Raw genomic sequence first — 23,398 nt, forward strand, 5'->3', positions numbered from 1 at the left:
AAGTTCCTTTTCACTTTGTACTTTTAAGCTTCTATAAGACTAACAAAAACAATCTGGAAAGGGCATTTCAAACAAAATTGTCAACTTAAGTCAAATGTACACCAAAGGCTCCTGCAATACCAAATGAAAAATGTCCTCTACAGATGAGCAGATCAATACTGCCAGCCCCAGGAGAATTTAAGGCCACATTACTAATGAGAAGAAAATTGAATTTGCCTTTAAATGCCATTTGCGGAGACTGTTTCTTCTCACACCTGTAATCACAGCTAATAAAAGTTTAAAAGTTCAGTAATCGCCCAAGGACTTCTGGAAGATTATATGTTGCGTGATTATCTGTTGGAAGAACATTTTATTTCTTAATTATGCTTTGTCTGGATAATCACCACATAGGTAATTTAGCAGAAAAGAAAGAAAAACCCACTAGCACAAAAGTCTCTCCAACCCATAGCTTGATTAGTTTAATCAATATTTCATGACAATACATTTCAGTGTAGAAAAGCAACACTAGAAAATATCTACTGTACAACTGGAGAAATTTGAATCAGATCAGATTAGATAATAGTACTATATCAATATTAATTTTGATTCCGATAACTATATTGTGATGATATAAGAGAATACCTTTGTTTTTAAGAAAGACACACTGAATTATTACAAGGTAAAGGGATATCATGTCTGAAAATACTTTCGAGTATTTCAGAAAATATATATATATAAGATTATTTTATTATGTTTGCTTCAGAGAAAGAGAATATAATAAAATAGTAACATAGGAATTTGAGTGAAGGGCACACAGGAAATCTTCCTATTAGCAATTTTTCTGTAAAAATGAAACTATTTAAAAATTAAAATGTTAATGGGGGACAAGATAGGGAGTTTGGGATCTCCTGCTATATTTAAAATGGATAACCAACAAGGTCCTAGTGTATAGCACAGGGAATTCTGCTCAATGTTATATGGCAGCCTCAATCGGAGGGGAGTTTGGGGGAGAATGGATACATGTATATGTATGGCTGAGTCCATTTGCTGTCCACCTGAAACTATCACAACATTGTTAATGGGCTATACTCCAAAATAAAAAGTCAAAAAATAAAATAAACAGTTAAATATAACATTTGTATAACAGCACTTTCATTTACACACTCCAATTTCTTCATGATAAACAACTAGTTCAGGATTTGTGATCATTTGGACAAGAGCTATATCCAAGTTTCTCCTCTTTTCTTGGCATTTCTGATAAAACTAAATAGCATGAACAGTGGTAGAAAACAAAAGTTATTTAAGAAATTTGTTTCAGTTCAGTTCAGTTGCTCAGTCGTGTCCGACTCTTTGCGACCCCATGAATCGCAGCACGCCAGGCCCCTCTGTCCATCACCAACTCCCGGAGTTCACTCAGATGCACATACTGACAATCAATATGCTAATTACAAAACTGTAACAACCATGAAAAGGGAAACTACAGGAAGGCTGATATTTAAAAAAAACATCTCAGACTTCCCTGATGGTCCAGTGGTTAAGAATCTGTCTACCAATGCAGGGGACACAGGTTTGATCCCTGATGTGGGAAGATTCCATATGTCTTGGGGCAGCTACGCCTATGTGCCACAACTACAGAACTGCATTCTAGAGACTGTGAGCCACAACTACTGAGCCTGTATGACACAGCTACTGAAGCCCATGTGCCCTACAGCCCATGTTCTGCAACAAGAGAAGCCAGTGCAATGAGAAGCCCATGCACCACAACTAGAGAGTAGCCCCCACTTGCTGCAACTAGAGAAAGCCTATGTGCAACAATGAAGACCCAGTGCAGCCAAAAAGAAATAAATAAAACTTTTTTAAAAAACCAAACAGCTCATACATGCTCTATCTTCAGTGGTGGCAGTCATGCAACTATTTATACAATTGTCAAAACTCATCAAACTATAAACTTAAAATCGATGAATGTCATAGTAAAAAAATTATAATTCAAAAAACTTGGGAGGAGGCGGAGTATCTCATGTTACCAGAAATTTCTGCAATAAATATGGACATTTCCATACCTAGAGGTAGGAGTACAGATTGGTTCAATTAACAGAGAAAACCTTACACATCTGTTGTTATTTTTTTTAAAGTTAATCATCAAAACTATGAAGCAGAGACAACTTATACTGCATATCCACTCAATACCCAACCTTGATAAGCGCAGTTAAGTGTAAATGTTACCCAAATAGAATCTGGGATGCAGGTAGGCCTTAGCAGCCTGTTTTATGCTACCACTTGAAACAAACAGGGAGGCCCAAGGCCCGGCTGTCTTCAGAAACCATACCCCTTCTTACCTTGAGCACATGGTACCAGACCGAGGTGCCACCAAAGTCAATGTGAAAGTCTGTATAGCTATCCCGCACGCTCATGAGGCAGTACTTCTGCACATTGGGCCTCTCAAAGATACACTCCTCTGGCCACAAGTTCTCCACCCATGAGAGCTTCCGAACAATCTTGGGTGTCTCCACAAGGTTAGAAAGCCTATCAAGGAAGGGGTGGAGAGCAGATGTCAGCTGATTGGGAACTGAAGGTTGAAGCCAGTATAAAATGCCCCCCATCCTAGTGAGAATCAGGGAAGACAAAGAAGTTCTCTCCACAGAATCCCCAAAAGCACATAGTACACTTATTTTTATAAGACAAGTCAGCATTCTCTTTCCACTCAGCTATGGAAGTTCCAAGTCCCAGCTCCACAGCCATCCCCAGTCAAAGGTGATCATTTCCTCCACTGAATGCTCAGAATCTCCACACCCAGGCCCACTCACTTGTCATGTGGGTTTTAACAGTATTGTACTGTCCCTATCTCACAGTTTCTTCTTTATGAAGATCAAGTAGAGAAACCTATCAGAGCTCAGTTCCAGGTAAAGAAGTGTTTACCTGGGACAGTGGAGCTATCCTGGGAGTTAAACAGTGACCATGCCACAATCTACATACCAGAAAAAAAGGTCTAAGGAAGCTGTCCTGGATCTTAAAAGAGACAAAAATTAATTAAAACAGCCACTGAATAATCTATCCAATGCTAGAAACTGTAAAGGAGAAACATGATTTGGTTGTTATAATGTGAGCAACTACCCTAGAAAGTATAAACCAGCTCCCCATGCCAAAGGAAGAAACCACCCGAAGGAAGGGAGAGGAACACTAATACATACTCAGTATATACAAGTCCTAGGTACTCTGTGATGCTTTTTACTTACCCCTGCCCCTCTTACCTGGTATCAGAGAATTCCAAACTAATAACATTGAGGACTTTCTCCCTCTTCCCGCTATAATAATATTTCACAAAATCACCAAGCTTCATCTTGCAGTCGGCCTGGCGGGCCACATCAATCACATCAATTTCTTTGTCAGAACCTGGAATAAAGAGATAGGCTCTGTACCAAGTGGCCTCAGGGACCAAGGAACACTCATCCCCTAATCAGTGACCTTGACCTTACACTGAAAACTTCTCTCCATGTATTTATTTACACATATATGGGAAGTGGGGGATTCCCTGGTGGCTCAGATGGCAGAGAGTCTGCCTGCAATGCAGAAGATCCAGGTTCAATCCCTGGGTCAGAAAGATCCCCTGGAGAAGGAAATGGCAACGTACTCTAGTATTCTTGCCTGGAAACTCCCATGGATGGAGGAGCCTGGCAGGCTACAGTCCATGGGGTCGCAAAGAGTCGGACACATATAGGAAGTGTGGGTAGGTATTTCTCACACTCTCCTTAGACCTATGTGCCAGGTCCAGACATGCTAGGGCAACAGAAATGCTTGACACACGGTCTCACAGTACAATCCATCTGCCTGGGTCCTGCTTCCTCACTTCTCTTCCTCTCTCCTAAAATTCATGTCCAGAATACAACTAGCATATGAGGGCAAAAGTCAAAGGCTTTCTCATTTCAACAGAGTACAGAGAGGTCAAAACAATCTTTGGAATTCCCCAGGTAAAAGATGGGGCTCAGCCTGGAGTTTGTGGTCTATTAGGAGGAAAAGGCAGAGAAGGCAATGGCACCCCACTCCAGTACTCTTGCCTGGAAAATCCCATGGATGGAGGAGCCTGGTAGGCTGCAGTCCATGGGGTCCCTAAGAGTCAGACATGACTGAACGACTTCACTTTGACTTTTCACTTTCATGCATTGGAGAAGGAAATGGCAACCAACTCCAGTGTTCTTGCCTGGAGAATCCCAGGGATGGGGGAGCCTGGTGGGCTGACGTCTATGGGGTCACACAGAGTTGTACATGACTGAAGTGACTTAGCAGCAGTGGGAGGAAGAGGCAGAGAAGGCAATGGCACCCCACTCCAGTACTCTTGCCTGGAAAATTCCGTGGATGGAGGAGCCTGGTACTACAGTCCAGGGGTCGCTAAGAGTCGGACACAACTGAGCAACTTCACTTTCACTTTTCACTCTCATGCATTGGAGAAGGAAATGGCAACCCACTCCAGTGTTCTTGCCTGGAGAATCCCAGGGATGGTGGAGCCTGGTGGGCTGCCATCTATGGGGTCACATAGAGTCAGACATGACTGAAACGACTTACCAGTAGCAGCAGCAGGAGGAAAAGGAAAAAAGACCAGGATTTTGGTTCTAGCTTTGCCTAAGAATGACTCTGGGCAAGGTACATTACCTTAGATTTCCAAGATGGCTAGAAAAGAAGTGAAAACTGGAAGGGAAGGGTCATATGTTTTGATGGGAGTGAACAATGTCACAGTTAAGAGGGTCTGTGGTGCTTACCAACATAGTGTTCCACATCCCTCACAGTGAATGATGGTGAGGGCAACGTCATCCCCAATCCATCTTTCTTCAAGACCAGGATGGGCACACTGAAGCTATTCTCTTCCAGGAATTCCACAGTCAGCTGACTTCCAGTGGGCTTCAGAATCACTTCATCTGAACTGTGGGCCACACAAGAGAAAGCATGAACCCTACAAGCTCTGCTACTGAAGGCCTCACTGGATGCTTTCACTCACCAAAGGTGTGGGGTCTTCCTGAGGGGACCTAGTGTGGGCTGGCAAGTAATGAGTGGCATAAACTTCACATCTCAGCTAAGAAATGACCTATCGAAGGCAAGAAGCCAGGCCACTGGCAGAGGTGGGAAGTTAAATCCAGGATATCCTGTCAATATGATGCTCTTCTCTAGATGACAAAGGAACAAATCAGTCAACCACCTGCCCCAGAAGAAAAGATGTATCAGACAAGTTTAGCTGATTTACACTAACCCAGAGCAGCACCTTGGGCTTCCCCGGTAGTTCAGCTGGAGAAGGGATAGGCTACCCACTCCAGTATTCTTTGGCTTCCCTGATGGCTCAGCTAATAAAGAATCCACCTGCATTGTGGGAGACCTGGGTTTGATCCCTAAGTTAGGAAGATCTCCTGGAGAAGGGAACAGCTACTCCCTCCAATATTCTGGCCTGGAGAATTCCATGGACTATACAGTCCATGGGGTTGCAAAGAGTCAGACATGACTGAGCGACTTTCACTTTCAGAGAAGTACTACCACATTTAAAAATACTGGAAAGTAGAGAAAAGACTGATTTAGAAAACAAAAACAATTTTTATAACTACTCTCTTGACATACATAGTTAACTAGAAAACAGGGGTTTCTGGTTTTCTTAAAATCATGTTGGAGAAAAAGCTGGGCTATTTGACAAATTGTGTTGGGATAAACATCTGGAAAAATATGAAGATCAATGTCTGGCTCATTATTTACATAATTCTAGATGGAACAAAGATTAAATTAGAAAAAAATAAAGCCACAGGGTAGAAAAAATTATGGAAAAGACAAGGCCCAGTAGCCATTAAAAATAGTAATAAGTAAATTAAACTACCTAAAATTTAAAATTTTCTGCATGGAAAGCTACTACAGATCAACAAGAAATAGGCAGTAACCCAACAGAAAAACTGTCAAACAATGTAAGCAGATAGTTAACAGAGAAGAAAAATAAAGATGACTTATAAATGCATCATAATATACATGCTTCCTTAATCACTAAAGAAATCCACATGGAAACAGTGAAATCTCATTTTTTATCTTATCAGAAAGGCAAAAAAGTTTGATAATAAATAGTGTTAGCCAGGATAATAGGGAAATAGGCACCCTCACACATTGTTTAGTGGGAGTATGAAATGATGTGGTCACATCAGAAACAACCTAGCAATATCTATAAACATGTTTAAAGCACATACCCTTTGACCTAGCAGTTTTACTTTTAGGTAGTAAATCTACACATACACTCACTCACATATGCAAACACTTAAGTACAAAGACATTAACTGCAGCATTCTTTTCCTAATAGTAAAATACTAGAATCAATTTAAATGTTCATCAAGAGGACTGCTTAAATAAACTATACATTCATACAAAGGAGTACTAAATATCCACGAAAAGGAATGAGGAACATTGGTATATGCTGTTATGGATTGATCTCTAAGATATAGAATTTATATTTTTTAAAAAGCAAGATATAGAACAGTAAGTGTTTCTATTTGTGTTTTTTAATTTTAAAAAAGGGGAAACACACATTCATATATGTTTGTATAAACAAAAACTATTTCTGAAAGAATGCACAAGAAATTGGTTGACTTTGGAGACAGGACCTGAGGGGGTAGAGTAAAAACGAAACTCATTGCCTTTAAATAAAACAAATACTAAATTGAAGAAACACTTATAATCCTAAATAACACTTCATTTACAGGAGAGCTGAAAATGATCAAATGAATTAAAAACTAAGCAAAAGACAGTGCTTTCTTCATTAACTTTTCTAACTCATTATTTTTGTTCAAGTAGTTTATTTTCAATAAGCCAATCTTAATTTTTTAAGGAAATAAATATTTTGATTGTAAAAGAAATACATGACTACTCAAAAAAATTTTTCCAGAGAGTTTCCACTTCTCTACAATGAGAGAATTAAACTTTCTAGTTTTTAAGACTCTTTCTAGTTATAGCATTCCCTAGGTACATGTAAATATCCTCTCCTGACTGAGGCAAAAACTGCCTCTCTATCTACTCATAGTTTCTACAAGTAGACCTTAATGTACTCTGTACATCAAATGAAACTCTAACAATGTTTCTCAGAAACTGACTAAAACAGAAGATCTCCCCACAAAGGGAACTCAGAGCCCTGCAGACATCACGAAATGATGGAGGTACCTAGTGGGACAGCCAGTGGAAAAGCTGAGAAGAGATGGGTCCCAGCTTCCCAGAGCAGTAGTGTTCACTGGGCCTTGGAGTAGGGGGTCCTCACCTGTCAAAGGTCCTACTCCGGAGCTCTCGAATGAATGTAGGGCTTCCCGTCTTCACTGGCTTCCCCTTGTGTGTATCATGGCCTTTTGAAGATACACGGCGTTTTTTCACTAAGCCAGAGAAAGACAAGAGACTGAGTCAAAATGGCTACAGGCTATGGTTCTAAAAGCAAAAGCCTCAGCAGATCCTGCTTCTCTTCCAATCTAACAACCTACTGGAGCATCTGGAGTCAAGGAATCCCTCATGGACTCAGAAAAGCACTTGGTGAGGATAGGTGCTTCCTTTGGGGAATCCCTAAATAAGGGAGGGAGGTGAAGCTACATTTCTGCCCTCTCAGTGGAGCAGCTGCTGGCCTGCAGGACCTACATAAGCTTCTCCTATTTCCCAAGGGAGACAAATCTGAAGCACTCAGGCAAAGGCAATTTCCCTTCCAAGCTTCCTTTGCTTTGTCTCTTTGGATTGCCTTCTCTTTAAAATCCCAAGATCTACTTACTAATGGAGGGCCCATGTAAGACCTCACAATTGGGGCAGTGGTAGAGGTCAATGTCAGCAGCCTTCTCCTCTTCAACACCAACACAACTAGAAAAGAGAAAATCAGCCAATGTTTGTGGAAATGTTATTTTTCATAAGGTCTAGAATTGTGTTGTTCAATACATAATTAAGTAAAATTTTAAATGCAGTTCCTCCATCACTCTAGGAACATTTCAAGTGCTCAATAGCTACATGTGGTTACCGTATTGGGCAGATTATCAAACTGTTTTGTCAACGCAAAAAGTTCTATTGCACCACAACGGTCTAAAATAATTATGACAGAGCTAAAAAAGTAGACAATAAAGCTTCATTAAGACTCAGAATGGTCAAAGCTGGAAGAGACTCTAGAGCAGTGCTGTACGACAGAAATATAATGTGAGTCAAATACGTAATTTTAAATGTTCTAATAGCCCCATTAAAAGGTAAAAAGAAACAAGTGAAATTAATTTTAATAATAATTTAATAATATTTTATTTAACCACTATATCTAAAATATTATGCCTATATAAAATCAAACATTTAAACTTTATTGCTGCTGCTGCTGCTAAGTTGTGTCAGTTGTGTCCGACTCTGTGTGACACCACAGACGTCAGCCCACCAGGCTCCACTGTCCCTGGGATTCTCCAGGCAAGAATTCTGGAGTGGTTTGCCATTTCCTTCTCCAGTGCATGAAAGTGGAAAGTGAAAGTGAAGTCGCTCAGTCGTGTCTGACTCTTCGCGACCCATGGACTGCAGTGTACCAGGCTCCTCTGTCCATGGGATTTCCCAGGCAAGAGTACTGGAGTGTGCTGCCATTGCCTTCTTCTAAACTTTATTGAGCAATTTATTAAATGAAGAGGAATGAAAACAGTGGTTCCCTCTCAGTGAAGGATTATGGTAACCATTGTTTCTTCCTTATCTGTTTTTCCTAATTGTCTACAATGAGCACGCATTATTAATTTCATATTATAATATCTGAGAAAGACATAATTTTGAAAATCTGAGTTTACATGTATGTGAGCTAGTAATCTCACAAAATGTAAACCCTTCCTCACCAAAGAAGTCATCAGCAGCCCTCTAAAAATCTTCTGGCTAAGATCTAACTCTTAAAAATCTTTGGTCAGCCACACAGAACAGGGAACATAAAAATAAGGCAGATCTCCAACCATTTTGGTTCAAGACCATGGTCATGAACTGACTTCCTGGGATCAGGACGCCACCACCTTCCCCACTGCTAACCTTGTAAATCTGTTTCAGATCAATAAATTGGGGACATTTTATTTCATAAAAGCATTAGTCCATTACAGATTGGAAATTAAAAAAATACCCTGGTCCTTCACCTCAGAAAGTCTCAGAAGCACTGTGTTAGAACTTGGTCAGGTAGAAGCTGTACATTCTCCCAGACCCTTACAACTCAGGGCTGGGCTGGGGGTGGACGTCCCCCTCACTTTCCAGTGAGATTCTGAAATCATCTCTCCTCTATCCTTGTATAAGATCTCCTACTTTTCTGAGTTTCATATCATTCATACATACCTCTTCCCACTCTTCTTCACTGTCAGCTACTCATCTCCCAAACATACCTTTTTCATTCACTGAAGAACCTGCTCACAGATTCCTCTCCATCTCAAGTCCTGCCAATCTCTCACATGACATAATCAAGGATATAGAGGCCTAACATCTCAGCCTCTTAGCACATTGACCTTCTCATCTTCAGAGATTCCACTCCAATTTCAGCTGCCAGTTTTCATGGCCATCCCTCAAAACCCTATCAATACTTGCAACTGCTCCACCTCTGGAATACAAAATGCACACATCACTCTCTGACCACAAGGTCATCCATCCAGCTCTCATTCTTTACACCTGTTCTTTGCCCTCAAAATCTGTTGATTCTACTTTTCACCTGTTCAACTACTATTGCCTTCACCCTTCTTCCCTATCTAGTTTATAGATTCCATCATTCCTCACTTCAACCATTCTCTTACAGATACCCTCAACTCACTTGCCCCACTGCCTTTACATCACTCCCACGTGCAAATCCAAGCCCTGGCTCAATCCACTGAACCACTGGACATGGCTAGAAGAAAAAAAATCATTCAATGAATTGGTGCCACAGTAAACTGAGTGTCCAAAATATCTAAGCCATAGAATAACCAACACAACATTGAAGGAGAAGAACAATGTTGGAAGACTGATGCTACCTGACTCAAACACTTATTGTAAAGCTACAGTAATCAGGACTTCCCTGGCGATCCAGCAGTAAAGACTCTGTGCTTCAAATGCAGGGGTAGCAGGTTCAATTCTTGATCAGGGAACTGAGATCCCACATGCTGCATGGTGCGGCAAAAATTTTAAAAAGCTACAATAATCAAGACAGTGTGGCACTGATGGAAGAATAATCAGATCAATAGAACAGGACAGAGTGCCCAGAAATAGATCAACAGAAATAGAGTCAACTGATCTTTGATAAAGGAGCAAAGGTAATACAATGTGGCAAAGACAGTCTTTCAACAAATGGTGCCAGAACAACTGAACATGCAAACAAATGAAATTACACACAGACCTTATACTCATCACAAAAAAGAACTCAAAATCGATCACAGACCGAAATACAAAATGTAAAGCTAGAAAACTTCTAGAAGATAACATAGGAGAGGATCTAGATAAATTTAAGTTTGGCAATGACTTTTTAGATGTAATACCAAAGGCACAGTCCGTGAAAAATGAGAATTGATAAGCCAGACTTCATTAAAATTAAAACCCTCTCTATGAAAGGTAGATAATGAAAAGATAAGCCAAAGACTGAGAGTAAATATTTGCAAAGGACATATCTAATAAAGGACTGTTATCCAAAATACACAAAGAACTCTTAAAACTCAACAGTAAGAAAATGAACAACCCGATTAAAAATGGGCATAAGATCTGAACAAATACCTCACCAAAGACGTACAGATAGCAAATAAGTATATGAAAAGGTGTTCCACTTCATCTATCAATAGGACAATACAAATTAAAACAATGAGATATCACTATACACCTATCAGAATAGCCAAAATTCAGAACACTGACAGCATGAAATGTTGGCGAGGAGGTGGAACAACAGGAATTCTCATCCTTTGCAGGTGGGAATGCAAAACACAGCCACTTTAGAATACAATTTGGCAGTTTCTTACAAAACCAACTTCATTCTCTGGCATTTACTCAAAGTAACTGAAAACTATGTCCACACAGAAATCTGCACACAGATGTTTATGGCCACTTCATTCATAATTGCCAAAATTTGGATGCAACCAAGATGCTCTTCAGTAGGTGAATGGATAAAATGTGGTACATTCAGACAACTGAATATTATTCAGCACTGAAAAAAAATAAAAAGAGCTATTAAGCCATGAATAGATATGAAAGAAACTGAAAGAACGCCATCAGACTACATATTTTATGATTCCAACTACACGACATTCTGGAAAAGGCAAAGCAATGGGGACAGTAAAAAGATCAGTAGTTGCCAGGGGATGGCAGGAAAAGAGAGATGAATAGGCGGAGCACATAGAATTTTTAGAGCAGTGAAATTATTCTGCTACTAAAACAATATAATGGTGGGTACAAGTCATTATACATTTGCCCAAAACCCACAGAATGTATAATACCAAGAGTAAATCTTGATGTAAACTATGGATTTGGGGTGTAACTCATGTGTCAACATAGGTTCATCTACTTTAACAAACATACCACTCTGGTGGTGGGAGATGTTGCTAATGGGGGAGGCTATGCATGTGCACGCAGGAGGCAAATGGGTAATCTCTGTACCTTCCACTCAATTTGGCTGTGAACCTAAAACTACTCTAAAAAATAAAGCCTATTTCAAAAACAATCTGGGTAATGCTGCCTGATAATTCTCCTGTATTTCCCTGCTCAGTTCTCTCCTCCATTATCCACAGTGGCTATTTCAAATCTCTGACCCCACTACCTTCTTTTCTCGCAACAAATGACCTTGCCTCTGACTTCTTAGATAAAATGAAGTAAACAGAGGGGAACTACCTCAACTTCCCACACCAAATCCACCTCCTTCTACACCCTTCTTTTCCTCCTGTCACAACAAAAGAACTCTTTCCTTCTTTGTAAAGTCAGCTTTTCTACCTGGGTCACATTTTTACCTTCTCAATAAGTTATCTCTTCTTTCCTCTCCCTCTTCACCTTCTCCTTCATAATAGCATTTAAACTAGCTCACTAATCTTTACAGATATAAAAAAGACAACACCCTCCCTCCTTGTCTGCCCTTCTCTGTCACTTCAAAGCTAAATATCTTCTTTGTTTAACCTATGCAGCTTCACAATGACTTTTATTTAAATAAATATCAAGTATACATTTTATGAAACTCAAAAGGTACAGAAGTGTTTTACAGTGAAAAGTCTCCCTTTTGGGACTTCCCTGATGGTCCAGTGGTTAAGACTTTATCTTCCAGTGCAGGGGGTGAGGGTTCAATCCCTGGTTGGGGAACTAATATCCTGCTTGTCTTGTGGCAAAAAAAAAAAAAAAAACAAAAAAAATAACCATAAAACCATAAAACAGAAACAACATTGTAACATTGTAACAAATTCAATAAAGACGGTAAAAGTGGTCCACATCAAAAAAAAATCTTTTTTAAAAAAGTCTCCCTCCTGTTCCTAGCCAACTGGTAGTATCCAGAGACCTTCCACAGGGACCAAACCGATAAAAAGAATTTTTTCAGGTTGCTGTGTACACTTTCTCACCCACTGCTGCAGTCTGATTTTAGTCTTTTTGTTGTTCAGTAGCTAAGTCATGTCTGACTCTTTGTGATCCTATGGACTGCAGCATGCCATGCTTCCATGTCCTTCACTATCTCCCAGAGTTTGCTCAAACTCATGTCCATTGATTCAGTGATGCCATCCAACCATCTCATCCTCTGTCATCCCCTTCTCCTCTTGCCATCAATCTTTCCCAGCATCAGGGTCTTTTCCAACGAGTCAGCTCTTTGCATCAGGTGGCCAATGTACTGGAGCTTCAGCTTCAGCATCAGTCCTTCCGATGAATATTCAGGGTTGACTTCCTTTAGCATTGACTGATTTGATCTCCTTGCTGTCCAAGGGACACTCAAGAGTTTTTCCAGCACCACAGTTCGAAAGCAAAAACAGACCTCACTGATATCTTAACCTCCTTATTGATACATGCAATAAGTACTTCTCTTTTTTATCTCACTTGACCTAGCAGCATTATCACAGTACTGACCCTGTGCTCTCTTTACTTGACTTCCATAATACCCCATTTGCCTGGGGTCCATTCCTCAAGCTAATATTTAATGAGCATCTGCCAGGCCCTGGTCTTGGTGCTGGAGAGACAAAGACACAGAACAAGCATACAAAAATCCCTGCTCTTAAGAAGCTGACATTCTTTTTAATAGACATGAGTTTGAGTAAACTCTAGGAGTTGGTGATGGACAGGGAGGCCTGCTGTGCTGCAGTCCACGGGGTTGCAAACAGTGGGACACCACTGAGCGACTGAACTGAACTGAACTGAAGGTCCAAAAGTGTTATATGGCGAAATAATTTTGCAAATATTTTTATTTTGGACCTTAAACCAAAATTCACTAATTTTTTTGACTAGTTTGATAAAATTTTCAGCAGTGGTATGATTAGTACATTTTTTTTTGTTTTTTAAAATAAATTTATTCATTTTAATTGGAGGCTAATTACTTTACAATATTGTAGTGGTTTTGTCATACATTGCCATGAATCAGCCACGGGTGTACATGTGTTCCCCATCCTGAACCCCTCTCCCACCTCCCTCCCAGTCCCATCCCTCTGGGTCATCCCAATGCACCAACCCCGAACACCCTGTCCCAGGCATCAAACCTGGACTGGCAATCCATTTCACATATGATAATATACATGTTTCATTGCCATTCTCCCAAATCATTCCACCCTCGCCCTCTCCCACAGAGTTCAAAAGACTGTTCTATACATCTGTGTCTCTTTTGCTGTCTTGCATATAGGGTTATCGTTACTATCTTTCTAAATTCCATATATATGCATTAGTATACTGTATTGATGCTTTTCTTTCTGGTTTACTTCACTCTGTATAATAGGCTCCAGTTTCATCCACCTCATTAGAACTGATTCAAATGTATTCTTTTAGAAGCTGACATTCTAATGGTTGATGCAGACAAGAAACAAAGTAACTCAATATATCAGTGAAATATATTGTGCCTTAGATAGCAAGAGGAGCCAAGTAGAAAAATAAAGCAGAAGGGGAATATGTATGCATGTGTATGCAAGTATACAGACACACACAGTGGGTTGGGGGGCGGCAAGAGGAATGACAGCAGTGCTGGAATTTTAGGTAGGGCAGCCAGGGAAGGACTCACCAACAAAACAACTTTTGAATTGTTGTTTTGACCTGAAGGAAGTAAAGGAGCAAGCCATATGTATATAAGAGAAGAGCATTCCAATTAGAACAGCAAGTACAAAGGCCCTGTGGCAGGAGTCTGCCCAGATTATTAAGGAAACAGAGAAGAGCAGAGTGCAAGGGGGACAATAACAGGTTGGAAAGGCTCATGCAATAGGGTCCTGTTGGCCATCATAAAGAACTTTGGCTTTGCCTGAGTGAAAAACTGGGTGAAATCCACCAGAGGATTATGAGCAGGGATGTGATGTGATCTTAATTACATCTCTGGCTGCTCCTTCTGTTTCTCAGTGCACTCTTTTTCTCCTGTCCCCTTCTTAAATGTTGACATTTCTTAGGTCCTCTTGCCTGGGCACCCTTTTCTCATTTTTTCCTCGTTGGTTTCACTCACTCCCAGGGCTCCATGTGCCCTCTATGTACCTACAACTGCAAGCCAGATCTCTCTGGTGAGTTTCAGACTACTCCCTTGAAATGTCTCCTGGATATTTCTACTGGATAGCCCACTTACATAGCACTTCAAATTAACATGTCCAAATTCAACTTGTCTCCCTGCCTGTCCCTTAAACCTACTCCCTCTCTAAACTATCACCATAAGCTCACCAGGTGTTTAAGTCAGAAACTTGGCAGCCACTAATGACGTGCCTCTCATCTTTCTCCCTCCACTATACCCTTAGTAGGTATTCAAGCTCATGACGTTAAGACTTTAAGCCAAGATTGCCTGGGTTTGCATCCTAGCTAGTGCTTGTGCTTAGTATGATTGCTCAGTTGTGTCCAACTGTTTGCAACCTCATGGACTGTAGCCCACCAGCCTCCTCTGTCCACAGGATTTCCCAGGCAAGAATACTGGAGTAAACTGTCATTTCCTTCTCTAGGGGATCTTTCCAATGCAGGGACTGAACCCATGTCTCCTGCATTGGCAGTTAAGACTCTTTACAGCTGAGCCACCAGGGAAGCCCACATCCTAGCTAGACCTCCACTTAACTAGCTGTGAGATCTTAGGCAAGTTAACCTCTCTATGCCTCAGTTTCCTAGTCAGTAAGATGGGGATAAAAACTGTTTTGTGTATCATAAAGCTTCTCTCAAAAATAAATGAGTTAATTTATATAGTGTTTAGAACAGTGCCTTGTACAGACCAAGTGCTCTGTATATGATGCTATTATCATCCAAGTTATCACCATGTCCTAATTGGCTATCAATTGCCCTTCTAGTAGTGTCCTGTCCACTGGATAGTCCTGTCATCCTCACAGCCCCTGCCCTAATTCATGCCACTATTATCTCTAACTGGAATTATTGTCCTGCCTTCCTAAATGGGCTCCTGGCCTCTACTCTGTCCTCACCCAAATGGCCAGCCACACTACAGCCAAAAGTGATCATTTTTAAATGCAAATTTGATCCTGTCAATGCTTCTTAAACCCACCACATGCTTTCTATTTTTGTTAAGGTAAAGTATAAACTTCTCATGGCCTAAAAGGCCCCACCATTTGCCCTTCACACACAGCATCAGCTATATATAATTTGTGGGGCTAGTGCAAATGAAAATCAGGGCCTCCCTGCTGACAAACGAACAAAGCTTTTTCCTCTCTTCCATGATTTCTCTCTCAAACTTGTCATGGGGCTTTTTATTTGCTAATTCCTGTCATGTTCCCTTGGGCATGGGACTATTCAAAGGACAAGCACAGGCCCTCACAGGCACTCAGAGTGCAGGACCCATGCACCTGACCCTGACTCTCCAGGAACTGCACCCAAGCCTGGTGATACAGGCAGCCAGCTGAGAATCTCTTCAGGGAGGCAGGGAAGCAGCAAGAAGTAGGACCACAGGTGAGCTAAAGCTCCAGGTCTCCAGGACAAACTACACTATCCCATTGAACTTCACATACAAAACACAAATTCAAAGGTAAAATTATTATGAATTTCAAGACAACAACCACATAGCATTAAACCTCAAGCATGGGCATGGGGCCCCCTTTCAAATATGAGGCTGTGTGTGACTACAGTTGTCACACATGCCATGAAGCCAGCCTTGCTCTAAAAACCCAGCTGAACTCTCAGTGCCAAGCTCTTTCTGGTCTCTGGCACTCATCACACATGGCTCCTTATGCCCAGAACATTCCTTCTCTTTCTCTTCCCTACTCCCATGCCACCCACCCCTCACCAACTATTCTTATTTCAGTACCCACCCTACAGACTTGCAATTGCCCATTTACTTGCTATCTGCCTCTACTACATACAGCAGACAGCATCTCTTGTTCACCCCAAGTCCTCACCTTATCCATCTCCCAAGTCAGCTTATTATTCAATCCAATTCATTGGGCTAGATAACATCTCACATCAGACTTCTGGCTGCACTGTCTCAATAATTATCACCTGGACCAAGGTTTCTAAATGCTGTTTTGCTTCCCTAGTGAGGAGGACAATTATTACAGCACCAGGTCTCAAGATTAAAATGAATTATTCCCAATATGTACCACAGAGCTTGGCACATGGTAGGTACTCAGTATTTGGATGTAAGTTGGTGCACAAATTCAATAAACATTGATTGAAAATAGCTACTGCCCTCATGGACTGGACATTCTAGAGGGGTGGTGAAAAATAGTTTCATAAGTGCTATAAAATAAATAAAGCAGGGTAAGGGGATGGTCCAACCAGTCCATTCTGAAGGAGATCAGCCCTGGGATTTCTTTGGAAGGAATGATGCTAAAGCTGAAGCTCCAGTACTTTGGCCACCCATGCGAAGAGTTGACTCATTGAAAAAGACTCTGATGCTGGGAGGGATTGGGGGCAGGAGGAGAAGGGGACGACAGAGGATGAGACGGCTGGATGGCATCACTGACTCAATGGATGCGAGTCTGAGTGAACTCTGGGAGTTGGTGATGGACAGGGAGGCCTTATGTGCTGTGATTCATGGGGTCACAAAGAGTCGGACATGACTGAGTGACTGAACTGAACTGAACTGAAGGGGATGGTGAGTGAATCTGAAGTCTTCATAAAAGGAATTGAGGAGAAAAGTGAGCTATGAATATATTATCACATTTAACCTCCACAACAAACCAGGGCATCTGTACAGTACTCAGAAGCACAGAGTTTAAAAGTACAAACTTGGGAGCAAAACTGCCTGGGTTTAAATCTCACCTCTGCCACTTACTAATTGTGTGAACTTACGCAGTTTACCTAACTTTGGTGGGCCTCAGCATCTATAAAATAAGAATATTAATAGTACCCCACCTCATAGGGTTGTTAGGCTTAAATGAGCTCAAGTAGGTAAAGAAACCGAGAGTACTTGGCACATCATTATTAATATTATTCTAACTTAACAGATGAGAAATCTGAGTGGCTAAGTTACTTGTTGGTCATTACAAAACTAATAAATAAAAGAGCAGGATAAAAATCTGGATCCGTTTGACTCCACTATACCACTATAATATATATCAGAATATAATGTAGGGTTGTTAGAGTACAAGTGCTATGAGAATACAAAACTGGGCATTTAACCCTTCTAGGGTTTGGAACTAAGATGGGGACTAAGGGCTGGAGAAGCTTAAGAGGTAACAAGATTGCTCAGGATCCTGTCTAGCTTCTTATGTGCTCAAGCTCTGCTCTCTGAGGATGTCCAAAGAGCCAAGTGCTGTCACCACCTATGCCTGCAAAAACAATATCTTCTTTCATCAATAAAGAGGAAAAAGAAAATATTTTACTTTTCTTCATTATTCAAAAACTATCAGAAAATCCAAGTCAAATTCTGGTTCCTGCTACAATCTTGATCAGGCCAAGCACAATCTATAAAAACAGGGATGATCCATCCCCAGATGTTGAGGCACCCACCATTCATACCAATTCCCTCTGCCTCCAAGCACATAGAACTGGAGGAGTACAAAGAACATTGAGCAAGTTTCAGTGTACCAGGGAAGTTTCTTTTCTGGTCTACCCAGTCTTTGGCACATAACTCTGCCAATAACAGGTTTCACTAAATTCTGGATGTACCAAAAGAATTATTCTATATGCACTGACATGCACACAAACAAGGTGTCACCTCATCTCCCCAAAAAACCCACACAAACAAAAAAGCCTTTTGTGACCCCTTCTGTTATTGCCTTATTACTCTGTTCCCCTGTATATCAAAGCCCTTCAAAACAAAAACTTGAGTCCTTTCACACAGCAAATCCTGTATCAATATATACTCAAAATCTAATCACTTCTCATCAACACTGACTGTGGTCCAAATCACCATTACCTAATTAGATGAATATTTTCTCAAATATTAGGGCACATCAGAAACACCTGGAAAACTTCTTAAGACCGATTCCTAGGTCTATCTCCAGAGATCCTGATTTGATAGATCTGGGGTGGGGCCTAGAAATGTGCATTTCTAACCAGACCCCAGGTGATGCTGATGCTGCTGGTCCAAGGACCACACTTTAAGAAACAATGATCTACAGTGATCTCAAAACTCTCCCTGCTTCATCTCATACTCCTCATCTTGAGTCTGTCCTCACAACAGCCAAAGCCTAAACGAGATCACAACTCTCCTTTGCTCAAAATTTTTCTGTGGTTCCCATCCCACTTGGCATGAAAAAACTTAACAACAGGTCATAGGGCCCTATACCTGTGGTTCTCAAACTTCAGAATCACCTGGAAGGTTTGTTAAACCACAGCTTCCTGGAGTGGACCCCCAGTTTCTGATTTGGTATGTCTGGGGTAGGACAATGGACTTTGCCTAACCAGTTCCTAGGTGATGCTGATCCTGCTGGTCCTACTTGGAGAACCATTGATCTACATGATTTATGCCCCCACCCCCACTCCCAGCCCCTATCATCAGCTTCTACTACTCTCTCCTCACTCTGTCTAGTAACACTGGCTTCTTCACTTTAATTGGAACATGCCAGGCGTGCTCCCCACTCAGGTCCCTTATTTCCTCTACCTGGAACCCTCTTCCCCAACTTCCCTCCCTCACTTTCCTTCAGGCCTCTGCTCAAGTGTCACCCATATAATCACCCTATACATCAATAAAATAACTACGCCTCCATTCCTGGAGATGGCACTCCTTTTCATCTTGCTTTACATTTCTCTACAGCACTATCACTTAACACACTATATGAAAGTGAAGTGAAAGTGTTAGTTGTTCAGTTGTGTCTAACTGTTCGCAACCCCAAGAACTGTAGCCCTCCAGGCTCCTCTGTCCATGGAATTCTCTAGGCAAGAATACTGGAGTGGGTAACCATCCCCTTCTCCAGGGGATCTTCTCGATCCAGGGATCAAACTTAGGTTTCCTGCATTGCAGGCAGATTCTTTACTGTATGAGCCACCAGGGAAGCCAAACACACTATATTTACTTGTAAGCTTACTGTCTCATGTTCACTGCTGTATCCACTCTCCCAGTGTCTAGAAAATACCATAGCACACACATACTGAATAAGTCCATAAATGAGTGAATAAATGAATGAATTCATCTTGTTTTCTAACACGAAATAATCTAGAGGTCACAGCCTGTGTGTCATTCATCTCTATCTCCGACAGCTCTTAGCTCACACCTTAGCAAATAGTAAATACTCAAGAAATATTTATTGCATGAATATTCTAGGTGACAGCCAGAACTGGGTATCTACTGTGTGCTAGGACTGTGCTAGGTGCTTTACAGAGATTCTCTTACTAATCTTCATAACAATCAATGAAATATAGATTCTTTCTGTTTTAAAGCTAAGATAGCATGCCCAAAACTAATGCAATTATTGTGAAATCTATACTTCAATTAAAAAAGTTTTTTTAATATATGAGTAAAGCTGAGAAAGCAGACACTTAGAGAGGTGAAATGATCTACCCAAAGAAATGGGGCTAGTAAAAGGGAAAGTTAGGATTCCAGGCCAGTTTTTCATCACTATTCCTCTATTACCAAAAGCAGATGTTCATTTAGTTCCCATAACTCATTCCTGGGCATCATGCCTATGAGGTCTTCTGGTCTGAATTTTTATAACTCCTCTTGGGTACTGACTACCCATCCTTTGGTACATATTTGCCATTCCAAATTTCTCCTAGGTGAGTTGGGGCAAAAATTATGCTACCCCACTGGTGAAGGAATGGCTCTGAATCTGGATTTTGGCAGTTACATGAATTTACAAATATGATAAAATGTATAGAACTAAATATACATATACATAAATGAGTATGTATAAAACTGGTGAAACTGGAATAAGATTGGTGAGTTGTACCACTGCAGTTATATAAGATACCACCATGGAGAAACTGCATAAAGGTACAAAGGCCCTCCACATACATTTTTTGCAACTTCCTTAAAAAAAAAGAATGTAAAGGACTAAGGCTGAGACTTCCCTGGTGGCTCAGATGGTAAAGCGTCTGCCTACAATCCGGGAGACCCAGGTTCTATCCCTGGGTTGGGAAGATCCTCTGGAGAAGGAAATGGTAACCTGCTCCAGTACTCTTGCCTGGAAAATCCCATGGAGAGGGGAACATGGTAGGCTACAGTCCATGGGGTCGCAAAGAGTCAGATACGATTGAGCAACTTCACTTTCACTTTTCATGAATCTATAATTATTAAAAAATAAAATTTATTTTAAAAAATACACCACTCCAAAGACAACCTATGAGCCCTGACAGAGCAGGCTGTCCTTCTGATCCTTCTAACTCCACACCCTACAAGACTTTCTCCAGACCAGGGATTCAGCAGCCCATACACTGCATCTAGCAAACTCTGAATATGAATGCTAGGCCTTCTCTTCCCTTTGCTACACACTCTGAAAGCTGTGGGTTACGCTTCTGCTGCTTTAAAGAGAGTGGTATCCACTTTAACTTGATTTCACTTGGAACAAAAATGTGGAGTGTGTGTGAGCTTATAAGCCTGATTTTCTCTATCTCCCACTTGAAAATGGTTTAACCCAGCAGTGCCTTATACTATCTACAGTATTATATCCTACAGTAAGAGTCCAAGAGACCCAAGTTTGACTTGTGGTTGAACAACTAACTGGCTGTGTAGCTTTGAGCAAGCTATTTAACCTCATGAGAGAAAATAACAGCTCCAAAGAGCTATTTGAAAGATTAATTGGTCAATTTTTGGTTCAGGAATAATGGAGTAAATGTACTTCTCTCTATTACTCTAAGTACAGCTAAAAATCTCAGACATTAAGAAAAATAAAAGGTAAAATGACTCTGAAAAATGGAGAGAAGGCAGCCTGACCAGATGACAGCAGGACCTGAGGTAGTGAGTGTCAACAGACAGCAAGTGGGGGAACCTGGACTTCTACTTCTACCTGGCAGTCAAGAGCAGTACCTACCTCTTACCCTGACAATGAAGTGCAGTGTCTGAAGAAGTCTGCAAAAACAAGATATAATAACATCCAGAGTCTCATAACATAATACCCCAAATATTCAGGATATAATGAAAATAATGACTCAGCTTATCAAGAACAAGAAAAATCACAACCTGAATGAACAAAGAAAATCAGTAATCTCACTAATGAGATGACACAGATGCTGGAATTATCTGACGGATTTTAAAAGGGCAACCACAAAAATGCTTCAATAACAATTACAAACATGCCAGAAACAAATGAATAAATAAAAAGTATAAGCAAAAACTAGAATCTCTGCATAGAAATAGAAGATATAGAAAAGAACCAATGACATTTTTAGAAAAAACTGTTGTTGCTTAGTCACTAAGTCATGTCTGACACTTTTGAGACTCCATGGACTGTAGCCCACCAGCTCCTCTGGCCATGGGATTTCCCAGGCAAGAATACCAGAGTGGGTTGCCATTTCCTTCTCCATGGGAACCTTCCCAACCGAGATCAAATCTGCGTCTCCTGTATTGGCAGGCAGATTATTTACCACTGAGCCACCAAGGAAGCACTTAGAAAAAACTAATGCAACTTAAATGAAAACTCACTGCATGGGCTCAACAACAGAATGTAGACAATAGTGGGAAAAAAATAGTAAATCTAAAGACAGAACAACAGAAACTATCCAATCTGAACAACAGAAAGAAAATAGACTGAACTATGAACAACTATAAGTCAAAAATTGGACAACCTAGAAGAAATAGATTAATTCTTAGAAACATACAACCTGACAAAACTGTATCAGAAAGAAACAGAAAATCTGAAGAGACTAATAAGGAGATTGAATCAGTAATTAAAAAAAAAAAATTTCCCAAAGAGAAGCCCAGAACCAGATGGCTTCATTGGTAAATTTTATCAAACATTTAAAGAAGAATTACCACCAATTTTTCCCAAACTCCTTTTTAAAAAATCAAAGAGAAGGGAACACTCCAGAACTCATTTTATGTCGCCAGGATTACCCTGATACCAAAGACAGGTAAGAACACTACATGAAAAGAAAACTACAGGTCAATATCCCTGATGAATACACATGGAAACATTCTCAATAAAATACTAGCAAACCAAATTCAGCAGCAAACTAAAGGGATCATTTCCCAAGATCAAATAGGATTTATCCTTGAAACACAAAGCTGGTTCAACATAAACAAATTAATAAAGGTGATATATCACATTAATAGAATGAAAGAAAAAAGTGATCTCAAAAGAAGATACAGAAGCATTCGACAAAATTCAACACTGATTTATAAACACTCACTGGGGTATAGAAGAAATGTACTTCAACATAATAAAGGCCATATAAGATAAGCCCACAGCTAACATCAGACTCAATGGTATATGGTTGAAAGCTTTTCCTCTAAGATCTGGAACAAGACAAGGATACTCACTCTCACCACTTCTATTCAACAGAGTACTAGAAATCCCAGCCAGAGCAATCAGGCAAGAGAGGGGAAAAAGGCATCAGAATTGGCAAGAAAGAAGCACAATTATCTGTTTGCAGGTGACATGATTTTATATATAAGAAATCCTAAAATTCCATCCCAAAATGGTTACAGCTAATCAATAAATTCTGTAAAGTTGCAGGATAAAATATTAACATGGGGGACTTCCCTGGTGGTTGAGAATCCACCTGCTAAAGCAGGGGACACAGGTTCGACCTCTGATCTGGGAAGATCCCAAACGCCATGGGGCAACTAAGCCCATGCACCAAAACTGCTGAAGCCCATGGGCCTAGAGCCCATGTTCCACAACAAGAGAAGTCACCATAATGAGAAACCTGCACACTGCAATAAAGAGGAGCCTCTGCTTACTGCAACAGAGAAAGCCCACATGCAGAAACAAAGACCTAGCACAACCAAAAACAAAAAATTAATTTAAAAAATTAATATGAA

At 40.6% G+C, this 23,398-nt stretch overlaps 1 protein-coding gene across 3 annotated transcripts in view; it reads right to left on the reverse strand.

The window, feature by feature from the left end:
- The window catches only part of PHF8 (PHD finger protein 8), a 104,196-nt gene that overhangs the window by 58,083 nt on the left and 22,715 nt on the right, over positions 1–23,398 (reverse strand). For all 3 annotated transcript variants that reach the window (XM_068962024.1, XM_068962022.1, XM_068962023.1), the window contains exons 2-6: positions 7,733–7,818; positions 7,241–7,349; positions 4,731–4,891; positions 3,228–3,369; positions 2,316–2,502 (exon numbers count right to left, since the gene is read on the reverse strand). In XM_068962024.1, coding sequence (XP_068818125.1) covers positions 2,316–2,502; positions 3,228–3,369; positions 4,731–4,891; positions 7,241–7,349; positions 7,733–7,818 — 685 coding nt within the window. The remainder of the gene's footprint in view (positions 1–2,315; positions 2,503–3,227; positions 3,370–4,730; positions 4,892–7,240; positions 7,350–7,732; positions 7,819–23,398) is intronic.

Source organism: Capricornis sumatraensis, chromosome X, assembly GCF_032405125.1.
Source record: "Capricornis sumatraensis isolate serow.1 chromosome X, serow.2, whole genome shotgun sequence".
Classification (NCBI taxonomy): Eukaryota; Metazoa; Chordata; class Mammalia; order Artiodactyla; family Bovidae; genus Capricornis; species Capricornis sumatraensis.